The 19,362-nt window shown below is 35.6% G+C and overlaps 2 protein-coding genes across 2 annotated transcripts; both read right to left on the reverse strand.

Annotated features, from left to right (window-relative positions):
- Positions 1 to 2,872: 2,872 nt before the first annotated feature.
- Positions 2,873 to 3,939, reverse strand: LOC114608500 (putative olfactory receptor 4A4). Its single transcript, XM_028752462.1, has one exon. The coding sequence runs from the start codon at positions 3,912 to 3,914 to the stop codon at positions 2,970 to 2,972; it is 945 nt and encodes a 314-aa protein (XP_028608295.1). The 5' UTR covers positions 3,915 to 3,939; the 3' UTR covers positions 2,873 to 2,969.
- Positions 3,940 to 16,653: 12,714 nt separating this feature from the next.
- Positions 16,654 to 17,694, reverse strand: LOC114608489 (olfactory receptor 4A5-like). Its single transcript, XM_028752452.1, has one exon. It carries the CDS (start codon positions 17,648 to 17,650, stop codon positions 16,706 to 16,708), a length of 945 nt encoding a protein of 314 aa, XP_028608285.1. The 5' UTR covers positions 17,651 to 17,694; the 3' UTR covers positions 16,654 to 16,705.
- Between the last annotated feature and the right edge of the window lie 1,668 nt (positions 17,695 to 19,362).

Genomic DNA, 19,362 nt, shown 5'->3' on the forward strand with positions numbered 1-19,362 from the left:
CTATTTGTCTATGTGTCTGTTTTTATGTTCATAACATGCTGTTTTGTTTTTCTTTCACTTTCCTTTTAAATTAAAATATATTTTAATACAATATATTATGCTTATGATTTCACCTCTCCTAACTCCTCGCAGATCCTCCTCACTTCTTCACTCACCAAATCCTCTCTCTTTCTTTCTCTCTTTCATTAGATGAAGAGACACACATATTCACACACAGAGAAATCTCAGAGACATAAAACCAAAAGATATGCAAAGGATCTGTGAGATTTATTTTAAAAGAAAAAAAAAAAGAAAATCTGATTTAGTATTATGAGACAAAGAAACACCAAAAATGCCAATCAGCTAATTTTGTGATGACCGCCTACTGCCCTTAGGAGATGTTTGTATACTTGCTATGACCCTCCATGGAGAAAACTAAGTTTTCAAGTGGTTATGAATAGGGTATATCTTCTGAGTTAAGAATCAGGTTTGATGTCCATTTCCCCTCTCACCACTGGGATCCCATCTGTCCCAGACCTATGTATGCTACAATAATCTTTATACATTCATTTATGCATCAGCCTTGTGGTGTTGAGGTACACTGTGTGAAATTGTGTTTCTGTTCTTCCTTACCTACCTAAGTCATTCTATGATTGGCTTTAATAAAAATCTGATGCCTAATTAGCTGGACATGAAGTAGAAGGTGGTACTTCCTGGGAGGGGGAAAGGAACTCTAGGAAGGAGAAGGAAGAAAGACCATTTTGCCAAGAGATATATGGGGAGATGGATGTGACTACAGTTTGGAAGGTATAGCTAGCCACATAGATGAGTGGGGCTAGGTAATTGGGTTAACTTAGATGAGATAGTTGAGAGTCTACCAGCTAAGGTCTATGGCTTTGAAACATTAAAAGGTCTCTGTGTGGTTATTTGGGAAAGAGATGGTTAAGAAATAATTGCTGCTGTATTAATTTCTAGTATATATATATATATATATATATATATATATATATATATATATATATATATATATATATTCTGCCTGCAGAATACTTCCTAGACCAAAGACTAGATCATAGGAGTGAAAGTTCTATGAAGGCACCAATTCAACCTCTCCACATTTAATGAGCTGTGTGGATGCTGTCCTTGGCAATAGGACCCTTATTTCAGTTTTCAGGAACAACCATTTGTTTTTAGCATCATTCTCGATTGTTTGGGAACCTGCTCAGTTAATATCTAAATCAAATTCATCCCAGTTCCACAACCGGAAACTTTGTCTGACTATAAAAGATAGCTAGTTCAGACTCTCTATCCACCATTAATAGGAATTCTCACTAGAGTCACTCTTGTAGATTCCTAGAAATTTTCACTACTCTATGTCTCCACACTGCCTTCCAAATGCCCTCAATGCTCCCAACTCCAGGTATCTCCTTACATTTTCTTTCTCCATGCCTAACTCCACCCATCTTGCTCCCTTCCCCACCTGCCACAGGTCCTTCTGCATTACAAAACTAAAAATAAACTTCCAAGAAACACAGTTCCACCACTCTAAAGATTCTAAACCAACATGTATGAGAGGTAATTGAAAACTAGATTTATTGCTTGTCATTCACAAGAATCAGAAATATTTAAAATGCAACATACCACTATACACCAGTTAAAAATGTCAATTTTTTTTAGAAATTTAAATTATTTCATGATAGGGAAAATGAGTAGAATCGAACATCATCTGTTTAATCAAAGTAAACCAGATCTTAAAACAAATATGTTCTCTCAGATACACAAAATCTTGCCTCCATTAAAAAGACATTCATTTCAGTGAAACAGGCTTCTAAATGACTTCTAAGTAAAAGAAAGAGGGCTCATGGATGGGATCAACATGTATAATCTAAATTTAGCTGAAACATGTATATCAGAACTGGAACAAGTTGGTGGAAGGGAGACCAAAATGAGGAAAGACAAGATAAAATAACTAACAATTCTTCAGTAATTATAAGCTCTTACGAACATTAAATTGTCATCAACTCAAAAGACAAAATTGCATTATGGAAAGGGGTCTGCCAGTTTCTTATGAAGGCAAAGGTAAGTTGACCACTAAATTTAGTTCTGTTGTTCATACATATTTATCCACATTAAAGCAAACCCATCCATGAATATGAATGTACAATTTATACTTTACTTGTAATTTTAGGTATCAGGAAGCAACATGAATAGCTCCAATTGTAGAAAAACAAACTTAACACATAAAATAGACTATCACTAATCAATAAATTGATATTCCATATAAGCGAACATAGTAAATCTATCACATAAAACTAAAAGGTATATGACAGATTCAAAGTCTACCTAGTATATCTATTAACCATAATCCTTTCTTATAAATGTGAATGGTTGGAAGTTCTCAAAATTGCTTTAGTTCTCAACTGATAATAATTAACAATTTTCTGCTATTTCTTGTTTCAATATTAACTGTAATAAGTTTCTTGAAACTTACTTTTAATTGATTGTAAAACCAAAGGTAACTTTATTCTTCTTTTTAAGGAATGTAGACTTTAAGAGTATCACAGAGAGATCTGATGAATAGAAGTTATTAGCTTATATGTTATTAGTTATGTAATTAAATAGAATTATAATATGTCCCTGCATTTTTGCCTCCAGTGCTTCCCAGCTACTCTCCTTTAAATCTGTCTTCTGCCCACTCATTCATGTTAATACTCTCCTGAGTTTTGTTGATTATTATAATATATATTTATGAATGTATATGTATATACAAAAATATATAAATACAATATGCTTAATTCACTGCTATGTATATGTTTGTATATATATGGTTTCAGAAACGACCACTCTGCATTGGATTACCCAATAAGACATCTAAACCCTAAGAGAGGCTAATTCTCATTGTCCCACCAGTAATTAGTTGCTTATAAATCTTTGATACTGTCTTCTGTTAGAATTTTTCACTGATTGTTCATCTATGTTTAGTTACATGTTTAGTGACAAGACAATCTTATTCTACCCATTGTTAACATTGTACACCAGAGTTTTTGCATAGAATTTTTCATCTCTGAATTTCTTAAGGTGTAGATTAAAGGATTTAGCATGGGAGTGAAAACTGTATAAAATACAGTAATGTATTTGTCACTAGAAAAGTTATAAACAGGTCTGGCATACATGAAAATGCAGGGAACAAAAAAGAGGGTAACTACCATGATGTGGGAGCTGCAGGTAGACAGGGCTTTGCGCCTCCCTTCCTGACTGTAATTCTTTAGTGATCTAAGGATGATTCCATAGGACACTATGAGAAGTATAAAGACTACAATGCACATAGCTCCACCATTGGCAATGAGGGTGAGACCAATTAAGTAGGTGTCAGTGCACGCAAGTCCCAATAACGGGGACATGTCGCACATAAAGTGGTCAATAATATTTGGACCACAGAAAGGAAGGTTGAAAACAAAGACAATTTGAATCATGGAGTGTGTAAAACCTCCAATCCAGGAAAATCCCAACAAAATGATACAAACCTTTCGATTCATGATGGTCAAATAGTGCAGTGGCTTACAGATTGCCACATAGCGATCATAGGCCATCGCCACCAAAATGACAATCTCAGTACCACCAAATAAATGCTCTATAAAGAGTTGACTTATGCAAGCTGTGTAGGAGATGGACTTTTCATCACATACCAAGTCCATAATCAACTTTGGTGAGATGGAAGTAGAATAAACAATGTCCAGGAATGAAAGACAGGCAAGGAAGAAGTACATTGGGGAGCCCAAAGAGGGACTGGCAAGCACTGTCAGCACAATGAGAAGGTTGCCAACCATTGTCACAATGTAGATAAGCAAAAACATGACAAATAACACTTTTTGACCTGCAGGATCCTGAGTGAGCCCTAGAAGGACAAATTCTGTGACATTGTTTCTTTCTCCCATTGACCCTTTCAGTGGGCTCTTATCAAAGATGGCATCCCATAAGAAGAAGATTTGTGTGAAGTCATGAGCATGATTCCATCATGACATGGGAAGTATCATCATCATTTTCTTCTATACTGATGGACCTGCAGTAGATATTTAGCAAACAATTCTGGAATTTTGCTTCTAAGAATCCAGAGTTCCTGTTGATAATTCTATTTCTTCTATTCTGGTTTTATTATTCATATAACTAGCACTGTTTCTCATGACCTCATTGGTTCTATGTATTACTGTCATCCCTGAACTTTATTTAAAACATATTGAATAATCATAGCCATCAATAATGACTGAAAAATAACTCTTACTTTTCAAAAGTCAAGTTTCCATGCTACTAATAAGATTTCATTATTTCAAATGCTGCAGAAACACTTTTATAATTCATTTTATCTGATAAGAATATCTTCAAAATAAAATTTTGATTTATATGATCATAAATCTTATTGCCATAATATTGTAACATTAGGCAGATGACCTGTACTTCTCAAAAGACTTTCAGTCTGCATGGAAATGTCAGGAAATCTTAAGAGATTTGCATCAAGTAACTACAAATGTATTTGGCATATTTCCGTCTATAGCAATTATTTCATCTATTGCTTATGAGACTTCTCAGAAACCAGAAGTCTGACTGCACATCCTTAATTTTATTTAATTCAAAAAACTCAGAAATCTTCTACCCCATGATATCAACTTCTTAATCAACAATTAGTTTTTCTATTAAATGATGTAGGTAACAAAACATATGAAAACAGAAATTGAGAACTGCAGTAGAGAACATTCATTATTAGTTTTAAGTATCATCTTCCTGGGTATAAAACATTCATATAGAAATTTAGTGTGAACATTCATGAAAGCAATATCTCATAGGGAAAAGTCAATCCTTGTGATAGGACAGCATGCATCTAGGTAATTTTCTAAATTAGTTACAGATGGGCCACAATTTACATACAAAGAAATAAAAAGATTAAATGGAATTATCTCATAATCTTTACAAACTACCTAACTATTCAACCCATCTTTTTCACTTGGTTATGATTTTTCTTTTATTTTTCATTTTTGTACAGTCATACCAAAACTCCCAAGTTCATTACTGATTTTAGAAAAGTTATAATCACTGATAAATGGGATATAATAACTTTAATGATCAAATAATGATTCCAGTTACCTCGATGATACTGTAGAAAGAACACATAACATATTTGGAGGACCATAGGTCAGTGTTGAACTATATGGACTTTGTGCTGTTCTGGCTACACTTCAATTTAAAGTAATCCCTTACTGTGTCAGTGACCTTGACCCATATTATAAACTTACCAATGTTCCACTCCATCATTTTACCAGTAGAGCATACATTATTTTTCACTATTCACATGCCCCTTTTGAGACTCTCTAACCTTAAAGAAAACATAATAGATCATAAGAATAATTACCTTGAAGTTCAAGTCTGTGATTTCAAGAACACATATCTTGCTTTTGTCCTCAGTGGAAGAAATCATGACCTCTTTTATTAATAAATGCTGTGGTGAACTACACAATCACATTTTTGAATACAAACACAGATATACTAAAATATTTTTTCTACTTTATTGTAAATGCAGTTCAAAATCCTTGGCTCCTGTGAAAATAACAAACAAAAGTAAAAATAATTAGTTTGTACAAATACGTATAAAATTGGCTATATTAGTGGAAACTAATTATTCAATACCATTTAGAGTCACACATAAAAAAATGATAAGCATTAAAAGGGGCTGCATGAATTTTTCTCCATTCAGTGTGTTTTGTTGAAGCAGCAAGAAGAGTATTTCTTTGAGGATTTATAGCAGCTACCCTGTACTTAGCTATTAAATATTTTTAACATTTAAATAACAGGAAAAGACTGAGATTAAGCACATGGCAAAGCTGATGAACATTTCTTCATAAATGGAGAGAACTCTTCAGTCTTTCACTAACTCCAAGACAACTGACACTTTTCACAAGCTTTAACAACTAGTGATAAGTGCAAGGGAACAAAAGAAATTGAGGACTCAATACTAAGACATCTTCCACCTTGAGTATAATTGAGTTTCCAAATATCTATTGGGTCATTCTGAAGTTAAAATAATTTTCATGTTTCTGTATGCAGAAATTTTACATGTGTGTGTGGCTTTAAGCTATCAATATTTCCAATAGATGATCTTGCTAGAAGGCATGGAAGACGTTTAAATGAAATCTCTTCTAGAGAGATTTATTTTCATGAACAATCTCTAGGGGACAAAGTTATTACAAGGAGAGGAGTTAAACACCAAGGGACACGAGAAACTTGTAATGTTATACACACAAACCCAAAGGTTCCCTATTTCTCTGATAGCTACCTTTTGTGTTATCAGAAAGTACTCTGCATTCTGGTGAGGGGAAAATAGTTATCAACAGCTCTACACAGCTGTAATCCTAAAATAATGGCTGTTGTTTCAAGATATGCCAAATGATGCAATAGAGGAAAGTAGCCCATACCTAGTACTGTTAACCTAGCCAAGAGCATGGGCTTGGGAGTTTATAGACACTACAGAAAATCCTACCACTACAATTTTGTTAAATTGATAACAGTATTTAATTTGTCCTTTAAGGGCTTATCCTTATACCCATAGACTAGCGCAACCTTTGACCATATATCAAAGCAAATTCTCCACAACCTTTGACCATATAACAAAGCAAATTCTCCTTGCTGTACACAAATATTAATAAAGAGAACCACAGCTAGTCAGAGAAAGGAGAAGTGACTATGGCATCTTTACCCCTACATGGGACATCTCTATCATATCTTCTCCGAGGCTCAAAGGAGCTTCCACAACCAAAAGCAAGATCCAAAGTCTGTAAGTACAGTGATTGTTGAGGAATATGTTAAATCACTATTATCCTAACATGATAGAGCCACACACCAGGACCTCACAGAGGCAATAGTTACCTGAATAAGACCTTCACAATATCATTCAATCAGGCAACATTCTTGGTCTCACACTTATCTGAGGAGCTATTGGTGATTGAAAGTTAATGAGGTTGGCCCTGTACACATGGACGATACTAATTGATCTCAAAGAGGACATGCAGTTGGGAGGGGAAATGTTCAGATTAGCGTTCAGGGGGTGTAGAAGAAAGGATATAGAGAAAGGATATGATACAATACATTTTATGTGCATATGAAATTCTCATGTATTAGATTAAAATACTGTAATGTAAAATGAAAAAAATCATAGCTAAAATAATTTTAAAAAACTATTACACATTATGAAATACTTTAGGGATGAATAAGTGTACATATCAGTCTAAGGGAAGCTGACCTTGTCTCATTTCTCAGCCATACCCTGGCAGAGCATACCTTACTCTGATACTTTAAAGAGACTCTACACAGTCTGAACCAATAATTGACAAGTGACGGATCCCACTTGCAATCCATCCCATTGGCAGTCACCAAACCGTGACACTATTATTGATGTCATGATGTGCTTGCAAAAAAGAGCCTAGTATGGCTGTCCTCTGAGAAGTTCTACCAGCAGACAACTGAGACAGATGCAGATATTCAAAGCTAAGCATTGAACTGAAGTCAGGAACCCCTGTGGAAAAATTAGGGGAATATTTGAAAGAACTGAAGAGGATGATAACTCCCTAGGAAGACCAACAGTGTCAATTAACGTGGACCCCTTGGAGCTCTCAAATACTAAGCCACCAACCAAAGATCATACAAAGGCTGGTTCAAGGCCCCTAGCACTTATGTAGCAGAGGACTGCCTTGTCTGGCCTCAGTGGTAGAGGATATATCTAATCCTCTTGAGACTTGATGCCCCAGGGAGGGGAGATTCCTTGGCAGGGTTATCATCTCAATGATGAGGGAATGGGGATGGGGGAAAAACTCTGTGATGGGGGACCAGGAGGGGCCAACATTTGGCATATAAATAAATAAAATTATTAATTAATAATAAAATAGAGCAAAATGTAAATAAAGAAATAGATAGATGATAGATAGATAGATAGATAGATAGATAGATAGATAGAAATAAAGAAAGGAAGAAAGAAAGAAAGATAAGTAGATATCTTTGAAAAAGAAAGAGACTGATCAAGATGGCCATGAAAAGAGAACTTAGATCTGCAGAATCTTTTAGTTAACATTATTATTGAAAAGATAGTCAACTATAGGTCTGAATGCTTGGCAGGAATGATGATATCTGAGACCAAATCTTCATTAAATGGAACCCTGATGTTTCTATTTAATTCAGTCAGTCCCCTTTTTATTATCCATTTTGTTCTTAAATTACTTTGCATCACAGAAGACTTTTCTCCACTGGTGGTAAGCATAGCACCTTCTAGTATTATGAATGCTAGCCAATAGGGATGAACATTCCAAGTTACCACTATTTTGATTTATCCATGTTCCATGATTCAACTATGTGTTTTCTTCAGCAGTAGTGTCTTAACATTAAGTTCTATAAACTAGCCAAGAACAATGGCAATAGTCAGTAATGGAACACATACATCACACCCTACCCTTAGCAGGCTCAGGAATCATCATGGAAGATGGGGTAGAAAGATTATAACAACCAAATGGAGGTAAACAGTGTTTTTCAGACACTAAAAACATTTGTGTACATGAATTCACAGAGGCTGTCATGACATGCATAAGACTTAAACACATCAAACCCAGCAAAAATTCCAAAATGGATGAGAGAGGGAGTTATGAAGTCTTGTATCTAGCTGGAAATCTTTTGGCAATTGATGACTGATGGGAAGAGATTTGGTTTCCCAGATTCTGCCTCTGGGAGCATACTCGATGTTCCTACATATACTGATAGGCCTAGATTGACACAATTGGTTTTTTAAAGTTCATATGATATTGGAAGAGAAAAGTGGTGGGAGACATAGAGGATTTAGAGGGGGAGGGAATAAAGTGTAGAACTGATCAAAATATATCACATGTATATTTAAAAGTATCACACAGCTCTGGCATCACCAACATCTTTGAGTCTCCAAGGCAATCCAGGCTTCACCCTCACAATTTCATGTAATAGCCCCTCTAGCCCTCCATTCAGATATTCCTGACTATATGTCTGGCCTTAGTGGATTTCTTTAGTTATGGACAGAGAGTCCATAACAATTTTCTTCTATCCTTGACTCTAAAGCTAGATCCATGTGGCCAAATCTGCCAAGTTCTGCTGCTGGCTGGGACTGGAACATAGCCCCTTGCTCAATTACATCTTCACCAGCTTTCTGATTTTGATGGTTTCTTTCATAGTCTTAGTTTGGCTGTTCTCAAAGCTCTGTAGACCAGGCTAGCCTTGAACTTAGAGATCTGGCTGCTGCTGCCTTTGAATGCTGGGATTAAAGGTGTTCCATCACATTTGGTTCTAAAGTTTTCTTTAAATCCTTTTCACAAATTGAAGCTTGGCTGATAGGGCCCTGAGGTCACCACTCTTTTCACATCATTTACTATCAGGCTTTCCTTTAATCTGTTTATCTCCCTGAATGAAGGATTAGGCTCCATTCTACTTCCTACTGCCTTTACTTCTTCAACTGTATGTTTAGTGTTTTCCTTGTTTATCTTCCTCCTTTTGATTATATATCTTTATAAGAATGAACACTAATAACCACAGGACAAAGTCAATACTCGAGTGTTTTGAGATTTCCTTTGCCAGTACAATTAACCTGAATCTCTTCACTTTAGCTTCAGACAGATTCTTCAGACAAAGACAAAGAATAGCCAAATTCTTCACCATAATATGACAAGAATGTTCTCTAGGCAATATACTAAAATTCTTCTTCTCTGAAATCTCTTGATCTAAGTCCATTCAAATCACCCCAGCATCACTGTCTTCTATGCATCTACTTGTATGTCCCATTCATTAATCAGTTCTTAAAGCAAACCACTGCTTTCCTAACCCAAAGTTTCAAAATCCACTTTCCTCCAAACAAAAACATGGTGAGGCCTACCATAGCCATACCCCAATCTCTCATACCAACCTCTGTCTTAGTTATGGCTTCTATAGCTATAAAGAGACATTATTATAACTACAGCCAATCTTAAAAACAAAAGCCTTTAGTTGAAGCTGCCTTACAGCTTCAGAGGTTTAGTCCATTTTAGTCATAGCAGTGTGTAGGCAGACACGGTGCTGGAGAAGGGCCTAAGAGTTCTACATCTCAACCCACAGGGAGCAGAAGGAGATTGATTTGAGCTTCTGAGACCTCAAAGCTTATGCCCACAGTGATACATCCCTGCCCTGTTTCCACTTCTTTCTTGGAATGATCAGGCCAATTGTAAACTAGACTGGACTGGAGGGAGGTAAACTTAGTGAGGTGGGTAGGTACAGGCAGGATTTTGGTGGTGAGTGCTTAGGCAAAGAATACACACCCTCAGAGAACTGATTCGGTTCATGGAGGGGAAGCAAAGGCTATTTCAACCTTTGGGAAGTGAATGTACATCATTTTCCAAGACCAGGGTGCTGGGGATGCCTCATTTACATGAGGAGGAATTCCAGGTGTTGCTGGACATGACCTTATGAGGAAAGGAAGCTTTACCTGGCTACCAGCTCTGTGACCTCTAATAAGGCAAAAGTTGCGGGGGTGGGGGGACACAGGGCTATGTATGGCAGGACATGCAGGCCCACGGCAGAAGTGGGGAAACTAATCCTACTCCTGTCAGTCTCAGAAAGGTATTTTCAGGGTTTGGATATGTGTCAACTCAACATTTGCTCTAAGCCTGCTTCTCCTATTCCTACAGTCCCTGGTCTGCACCTTCTCCACAAGCTCCATAATACACCTCCTCCAGCAAGGCCACATCTACTTCAATAGGCCACACATCCAAATAGCATCACTCCCTATGGGATAAGCTTTCAAACATGTGAGTCTATGGGGGCCATTCCTATGCAAACTACCACAAATATCTTTAAAATATGATTTTTAACTTCAGGAGCATCTAGTTTATTGCTATGATATTATACTATTATACTTCACATCTAAAAAGGGATTTCTGTTTTCTTGAATGTTTTATTAAATTTTAAAAGATTAAATGTAAAGCAATATCAAGCAGTTACGAAAGTATTCAGCACATTTCTGTCCAGAGCAATTATTCCATCTGATTTTCCCTTTGAAGAATTCCAGTAATCATGTCTCCCCATTGTATCCTTGCCTTTACTAATTTCATAACTCTACAGCATTAGATACCTAACAAGAAGATCAATTACAATTTAACTGAACTCTTTTATCCAAGGACTCTTGGTAACTATTTCATCAGCTGCTAATATGTTTAAAACCCTTAAAATGTAGGAAGCAATGAAATAGGAAAAATACAGAAAATGGTAGAGCATTATGGAGAAAGCTTCATGTTATGTGTAAATTTCTCTGCATAAGAAGTACTCAATTAGAAATCCAGAAAAACTCCAGAGCATCAGAATAAAGGCAGAAACTACATACTCAGTATGAGAAAGCAAGTGACAAGGTGGTTTTCTAAATGTTTGTCTTCATACTAAAAGTCAGTCATTAAGGAAAATTATTTCAGAATGCTTTCAGTTAAGCCATCTATATGTCTAAATGAAAAAAAGATTCCTTTTTTATATTTGCACAGTCATATAAGAGATTTCAAGCTTATTTCCCTATCCTGAAAAATATAATATGTAGGAATTAGGATTTGATAACTACTGTGACCAAACACTGACTCTGTTGGTGTAATTGAATTTTATCTAAAGATGAACCAGGAAATACTGGAAGAGAGTGTACAGAGCAGTGGTGAATTATGAATTCTAACGTGAATTCTAAAGTGCTTATTTTTCAATCTCAGGTTTATAAACTTGATGTGAAGGTAAGTTCAGGGCCATATTAAAACTACCTAGTCTTCTACTTCTTCATTTCCACCAGGTGGATATGCTTAGCAAGTACTTTCCACAACACTTCGTTTTTCTTTATATATGTAATGTCTAAAGAATCTCTTAGCATCTAATAAAAAATACACATTAATTAAAGTTATCAATGCTTTAAAAATTTACTCTGACCAAAGATAATAAACCATAACAATCGCTGTCCATAAAACAGAATGATTTCCATGGTCCATAATGTCAATAGTAATATAACTTGTAATTCAAGAACACTATTTGAGAGATAAATAAAATTGTATCTTAGGAATTATATATTTTATTATATGTAAATGCTGACAATATTTGCCTGTTAAGAAATGCATTTTATATAGAATCAATCAAGAAGATCTTGTGCCCATGGCTATATTAACTGGGTTGGGAAGGAAACCTATGAGAGAGTTCGGGAATTATTTAGAAGTCATGATGTACTGGGAACAGCATACAATGACAGGGACTGCCTGCAGTAGGCCGGGATGGAGACATCTCAGAACCCCACAGTAGCTCTTTGTAAAAAACAGTTGTTTCCATTTCTTCCAACCTTATCCCTGGACAATGGCTGTATAGACTTCATTTGTGCATGACTGCTTTTCAGTTGGTCCTGGTGTGCATAGTTATTCTATTATATATGGCTGTCCTAATTCTCCTTCTGCTCTGGTGAATTCTGTGGAACTAGATGTTCCTCGATGTAATGATTCTTTTTTAAAAAAAATTGATATTGTATTCATTTCAAATGTCATCCCCTTTCCACATCTCCCCTCCCTAGAAACCCCCTACCCCATCCCCCCTCCTCCTTTTCGCTTTTATACCATTTTAATTACATGCAAGTATTAAGGTCAGTTCTATGTTGAGGAATTAGCAATACAATAGATGCAAATCGTCAAGGAACAAGCAAGACAATAAACACAAACAGTCAAAGAACAAGCAAGGCGAAAAGCAAAGCTCCGTGAACACTCTCATGATCACTATTTCTAAGGGTTTATCAGGATGATTCTTTAACAATTAAAATTTGAGGCATAGGGCATAGCACAGCACAGTTCTAGTAGCCCAGGTGACCCTCAATGCATCCCTTCTGTCAATGGCCATTCTAGTTTCGTAGTTTCCATAAATAAGTACATGAAAAAAAGGCTGAAGTCAGAAATCTCTAATGAGAGACAAAGGAGTTTATATTCAGTGACCCAAGCCACCTAAGTATATCTTTTCCAGTTCCATCCACTTATCTGAAAATTTTGTGATTTCACTTTTCTTTATAGTTGGATAATAGACATAGTGTGTCTGTGTGTGCTACATTTTCATTACTTATCCGTCTAGTATATGTCTGGGTTAATTATGATTGCAAGCTACTGTGAACAAAGCAACAATGAATGTGGATGTGCAAGTATCTCTGTAGTAATAAAGGCATTCGCATCCATGTTCAAAAATAGAATAACTGAGTCATATGGATGATCAATTTCTTGATTTTTGGAAAAAACTTCAGACTAACTTCCAGAGTGTTTGTCTAAGTTTGCTAAAGGGAATCTGGTTTCCTGGTTTCATTATTTTATATATAGATATCAATTTACCCTCGAAAAATTTATTGAAGGTATTGTCTTTTTACTAATGCAGACATGTGTTGCTTTGTTATTAATAAGATCTGATTTCTGGATTTCCTGTTCTGTTTCAAGAACCTGAATATATGTTTTGATTCTAGTACCATTCTGCTTTGATTTCTATATTTTTTCTATCTTCTAAAGTTAGGGGTTATGAAGTCTTTTCCTCTGTTCTATTTTCTCAAAATTGCTTTAACTGGTTTTTTTTTTTTGATTTCTATGACTCTTCATGTTCGTTTTTATTTTCTGCAATATGTAGTTATTATTTTATTAGGGACTATACTCAGTCTCTGCTGCTTAGGATTTATGATTACTTTAATAGCACTATAATAAATCTGACTAATAGTAAGCAAAGGAATCTTTTTACTTGTCCATTCTCTTCAAAAACTTTTATCAGCATCTTACTGTTTACCGTTGCAGAAATAATTCCCCACTTTTATAATGTTCATCATTTAGTACTTTGTTATTGTTGCTGTTGTTGTTTGTAGTTCTTTTGAAATAGTTTACTTGTCAGCTAATTTGGCACTGTTACATAGCAATGATATATATTTTGCATATAATATTATATTCTGCATCTTTACTGAATTCACTTATAATTTCTGAAGGATTTCTCTTTATAATCCTTGGCTTTTACTACATATATTATCATGCCATGTGCTAACAAGAATTGTTTCACTCCTTTCTTTATAATTTGCATGTTCTTTATTTCCTCCTCTTGACTGATTGTTTTGTGTTGGGTCTCACATTGCTATAGTGAGTAAGACTAATGAGCGTGGGCAAGCTTGTTTTGTTTAGTTCTTTCAGGTTTTTCCCATTAAGCAGGTAAGCTGTGATCTGTCATGTTCTCTTAGTGATGTTGAAGTGATTTGCATTTTCACCCAAATTTCTGAGATTTTTACTATCATGTAAGGATTTTGAATTTTGTTAAATACTTTTGCTTTGTCTAGTGAAAGCAAAACAATGTTCCTAGTTTTTCTCAATTGACTGATGTGTTGCATTTATTGATTAGTGATTTTGTAATTTTGTCTTCATTTTGTAACCTTCTACTTTAATAAAAAACCTTCTTCAAATCTAACAGTTTTATTATGATGGAATACTGAGAATTATTCATATACAGAATAATTCCATCTAGTAATAAGGACAATTTGACTTCTTCACTTAAAAAACACAAAAAGTATAAAATTGTCATATTATATTTTATTCAAATGCTATTTTCCACTCTACATTATCAACTTACTAAACAGTCCTAGGTACACTGATGAACAATATAACATAAAACTTATATTACTAACAGGAACCTGTGGTTAATAGCAGATCATGCTTTGGTTATAATTATACTGTTTTAGGAGGGCATATTACCATTGGATTTAATGGAAGTTTTTCTTTTACTTTTTTATTCACTTACATCCCTGACCCAGGTCCCTCTCCTCCCAGTCCCATGCTCATAAGCATTCCCCTCATTACTCTCTCCCCTTCTCCTCAAAAGAAGAAAATTCACACCCTCTTGAGTACCACCTCTCTCTGGGACATCAAGTAGTAGCAGGACTAAGTGCATCCTCTCCCACTGAGGCCTAACCAGCTAGGGGAAGGGATCCAATGGCAGGCAACAGAGTCAGAGACAGCTCCCATCCCAACTGCTTGAGGACCAACATGAAGATCAAGCAACACATTTATAAATATGTAGGGGGCCTAGGTCTTGCCCCTGCATGCTCTTTGGTTGAGGCTCAGTCTCTGTGAGCCCTCATGGGTCCAGGTTCGTTGACCAAGTAGGGCTTCTTTTGGTGTCTTTGAATCCCCTGATTTGCTCACTCAGTCCTATGCCCCCAATTCTTCCCCCAGACTCCCTGAGCTCTGTTTAATGTTTGACTGTGGATCTCTGCATCTTTTTTCTATCTGTTGCTGGATAAAGACTCTCAGAAGACAGTTATGCTAGGCTCCCGTCTGCAAGCATAGTAGAATATCACTAGTACTGTCAGGGGTTGGTACTCTTCCATGGAATGGGTCTCAACTTGGCCATTCCCTTAATCGCTGCTCCATCTTTATCTCTGCACTTCTTTCTTGTAGGCAAGACAAATTTTGAGTTCAAAGTTTTCTGGGTGGGTTGATATTTCCTTCCTGAAGATCTGCCTGGCTATAGGAGGTGGCTACTTCAGTCTCCATATCCCCATCTGCTACAAATTTTAATTAGGATCACTCCCTTACATTTGCTGGAGCTCTCCATCCCAGGTCTCTAGCTAGTCCCAGAGATGCCCCAAACAATTTCCATTTTGTCTTCTTGCCCTCTCTGCCCCCTTTCTGATATCCTTCCCTGTTCCCTTCCTTACCACCATCTCACCCCAGTTTCCTCCCTCCAATGTCTATTTTAGTTTTCCTTTGGAGTGAGATTTAAACATCCTTGCTTGGGCCCTCAATGTTTGAAAATATTGTTTAAATAAAAATCTAGATTGAAAAATGTTTTGTTATTACAGTTCAAAGACTTCTTTGATGACATATCAAAAATGATCAGTTAACCTAATTGAAATTGGATAGATAGCAATATATAAGTTGTTGAACTTATAATAATAAATAATATGATACTAAACATATAATAAACATAATAAAAATATGATATCATCAGATTAGAGACATAAATTTTTAAATTTTTAAAGTTTATAAATCACCTAAAAAGGACAAATTTATCATGATAATGAGAAATATGTATCATAATAATAAATAACTTAAAAAGTAGAATATGTGTTCCAACCACAACAAAATGATATGTGATGGAACATAGGCAAACTAAGTCAATTTTACCACTCTGTAATACTTTTAAACTTCAAAATAACATATAATTATTTTTAAAACATATTATTTTCTTGATAAATTTGTAAAAATATTTAATGAAAATTATTTTACAATAAATAAGTTAGAAGTTTAATATTTGTTAAGATTAATGAAAATAGCACAATAAAACAAAACTAGAAAAACTCTGTGGTGCACATAAATATCAATACCTAATGACTAAACTCATAAAAACTTCAGTAATCCAGCTATATAGGAAAATAATTTATTGGAAATTTGAAAAAAATATAAATATGCATTTCACAGAAACTCGTAAAGTGGGATGCACAAAATCATATGACAATATGCTCAACTTCAGTAGCCATAACAAAAATAAGAAAAACAGTTAACATCAGTATTTTACACATTATTTTTACAAAAGTATAAAAACCCGAACAATTTGCACCACTGTTACCAATTTAGAACTTGAAACACATATCGCTAAACCTACAATTTTTGCTTTACAATTGGTAACACATTCAGCATGCAAAAATTCTTACTTTATCTATACTTATCATTTTACACCAGAGCTTTCCCATAGAATTTTTAATCTCTGAGTTTCTCAATGTATATATTAAAGGATTCAACATGGGAGTGATAGCTGTATAGAAAACAGAAATAGATTTATCAATAGGGAAGTTGGAGACAGGTCTAACATACATGAATATGCAGGGAACAAAGAAAAGGACAACCACCATGATGTGAGAGCTGCAGGTGGAGAAGGCTTTGCGTCTCCCTTCCTGACTGTGAGTCTTAAGAGAGCTTAAAATAATTCCATAGGAGAATAGAAGAAGGACAAAGACTACCATACACATGGCTCCATTATTGGCAACTACAGTGAGGCCAATAAAGTAGGTGTCTGTGCACACAAGTGCCAATAACGGATACATGTCACAGCCAAAGTGGTCAATGATATTAGGTCCACAGAAAGGAAGTTTATATACAGAGAGAACTTGAACCAGAGCATGTGCAAATCCTCCAACCCAGGCTCCCACCAAAAGTGAGATACAAACCTGTTGATTCATGATGGTTAAATAATGCAGTGGCTTACAGATGGCTACATAGCGATCATAAGCCATTACCACCAGAAGGAAGACCTCAGCACCACCAAATAAGTGCTCTACAAAGAGCTGAACAAGACAAGCTGTGAAAGAGATGGTCTTTTTATCACAAACTAAGTCTTTAAGCAACTTGGGCAAGATGGCAGTGGAATAAACAGCATCCATGAGTGACAGAAAGGCAAGAAAGAAGTACATGGGCAAGCCTAAGGAGGGGCTGGCAATCACTGTCCCCACAATCAGCAGGTTGCCCACAATAGTCACAATGTACATGAGCAAAAACATGACAAACAATGCTTTTTGCCCAGTAGGATCCTGAGTGAGGCCCAGGAGGACAAACTCTGTGACATTGTTAGTCTCTTCCATTTACCTATCTGTCTTGTTTCAATGCTTCAGAGCAGGACCTGCTATAAATTCTAAAGAAGGCTATGAATCCATTCCATGCAGAAGCACATTTTCATTATTACCTTAAACAATGGTGCACACTTGAAAGGCATGTAACAAATATCTATTCAATTCTTCTTGCAAAGAGCTCCATCATGTTCTGTTAATAAGTCTCTAAGTACACGTCTCTATCTCAGCATTTCTGTACATTTCTATACAGAAGAGCAAACAGAGGTGTCTCAATAATTAAAATTAAAAACACACTTTATACTCAAACAAACATCAATAAACAAGGGGCAATAGTTCCTTTTTTAAATAGATACCATATTCTAACAATTAAAAATCTTAATATCAGGAATGGGTTGCCACTGTTGGAGTTGTTAGTGAATTGAATTCCATAAACTGCCCCAAGAGAATGAGAAACTATGAAGTGCTCAGTCCTCATAAGATATGCGTATTATACCCTTCCTGCCAATGTTATTGGATATTCTCAGAAGAATGAATAGAAAGGTTGTAAGAATCAGTAATAATGGGTAACTTCAAGGGAATAGTATTTTCCAGACTAAACATGAATTGCATGTAGGAACTCCCATCTACAGTGTCCATCACTGTGACAATATTCACAAGATCAAGTCAGGCAAAATCCAGCATGAAGAAGAGGAGGTAACCAAGAAATCATATCACTTGTTGAGGAGCTATGGGCATTTGATACCTATCAGGAAAAGAGGATTGAGTGCTCTTTTAGGATATGACCCCCTAGTAGGTCTACTACACAGTAACACAGGCCCCACTCCAAAAGTTGCTGAGTAACACAAGTTGGAATGGGTTAACAAAGCATTAATGTAAAAAAAAATGAAACAAAGTTGAGTGAGTAGAAAGGTGAGAAGGGGTTAGAGTGGATGTTATCAAATCATATTGTATGAAATTTTCAAAGAATTAATAAAATGTTGTATTTTATTTTTAATCTCCAAAGAAGGCATAGTATCCTTCTCAGAACATATATTCAGCTAATTGTGACAACTTACATAGATCCAATTTTGAGTTGGCTCTATGAGAAGATGTTTTCAGTATATTCTGTGTAGTTCCTAACATTCCTCTGTAACTAGTAATCTGCGATATTACACTATTAGAATCAGCCCCCAAAATCTCAAACATACTTTTATTCTTCAAATATATCCCATTTATCTCAAGGAAGGTTTAAACTGTAACAGATAACCCCAATGTCATTTATCATATTGCTTACAGCAACTATCACAGTCTATCATGTTTTCCTAGAATTATAGTTCTGTCATTTCAGCATTGTCAATATCAGTTGTTTTCACAATTATAGATACTATTAGGATTTTCATACTACTTTGGGGGTTTTTGTTTGTTTGTTTTTGTTTTGATTATTGTTTTGTTTGCTTGTTTGTTTTTCACTTGACTTGACTAACCTGTGAGTTCTTGGACTTGGCTAAAATTATATCTCTAGAGATTGTCTTTTCATTGTGTATAAGTACTACCAACATTTACCTATGAAGAGATGTATTTTGGCTTGATTTAACAAGTAAATTCCAGCCGAGCAGTGGTGGTGCAGGCCTTTAATCCCAGCACTTGGGAGGCAGAGGCAGGCGGATTTCTGAGTTCGAGGCCAGCATGGTCTACAGAGTGAGTTCCAGGACAGCCAGGACTACACAGAGAAACCCTGTCTCGAA

The sequence above is a fragment of the Grammomys surdaster genome, unplaced genomic scaffold (genome assembly GCF_004785775.1).
Source record: "Grammomys surdaster isolate TR1022 unplaced genomic scaffold, NIH_TR_1.0 125919, whole genome shotgun sequence".
Lineage (NCBI taxonomy): Eukaryota > Metazoa > Chordata > Mammalia > Rodentia > Muridae > Grammomys > Grammomys surdaster.

What these genes read in the sequence shown, in the direction of transcription:
- LOC114608500 (XM_028752462.1), bottom strand. Translation starts at nt 3,914, where the DNA reads ATGGGAGAAAGAAACAATGTCACAGAATTTGTCCTTCTAGGGCTCACT.
- LOC114608489 (XM_028752452.1), bottom strand. Translation starts at nt 17,650, where the DNA reads ATGGAAGAGACTAACAATGTCACAGAGTTTGTCCTCCTGGGCCTCACT.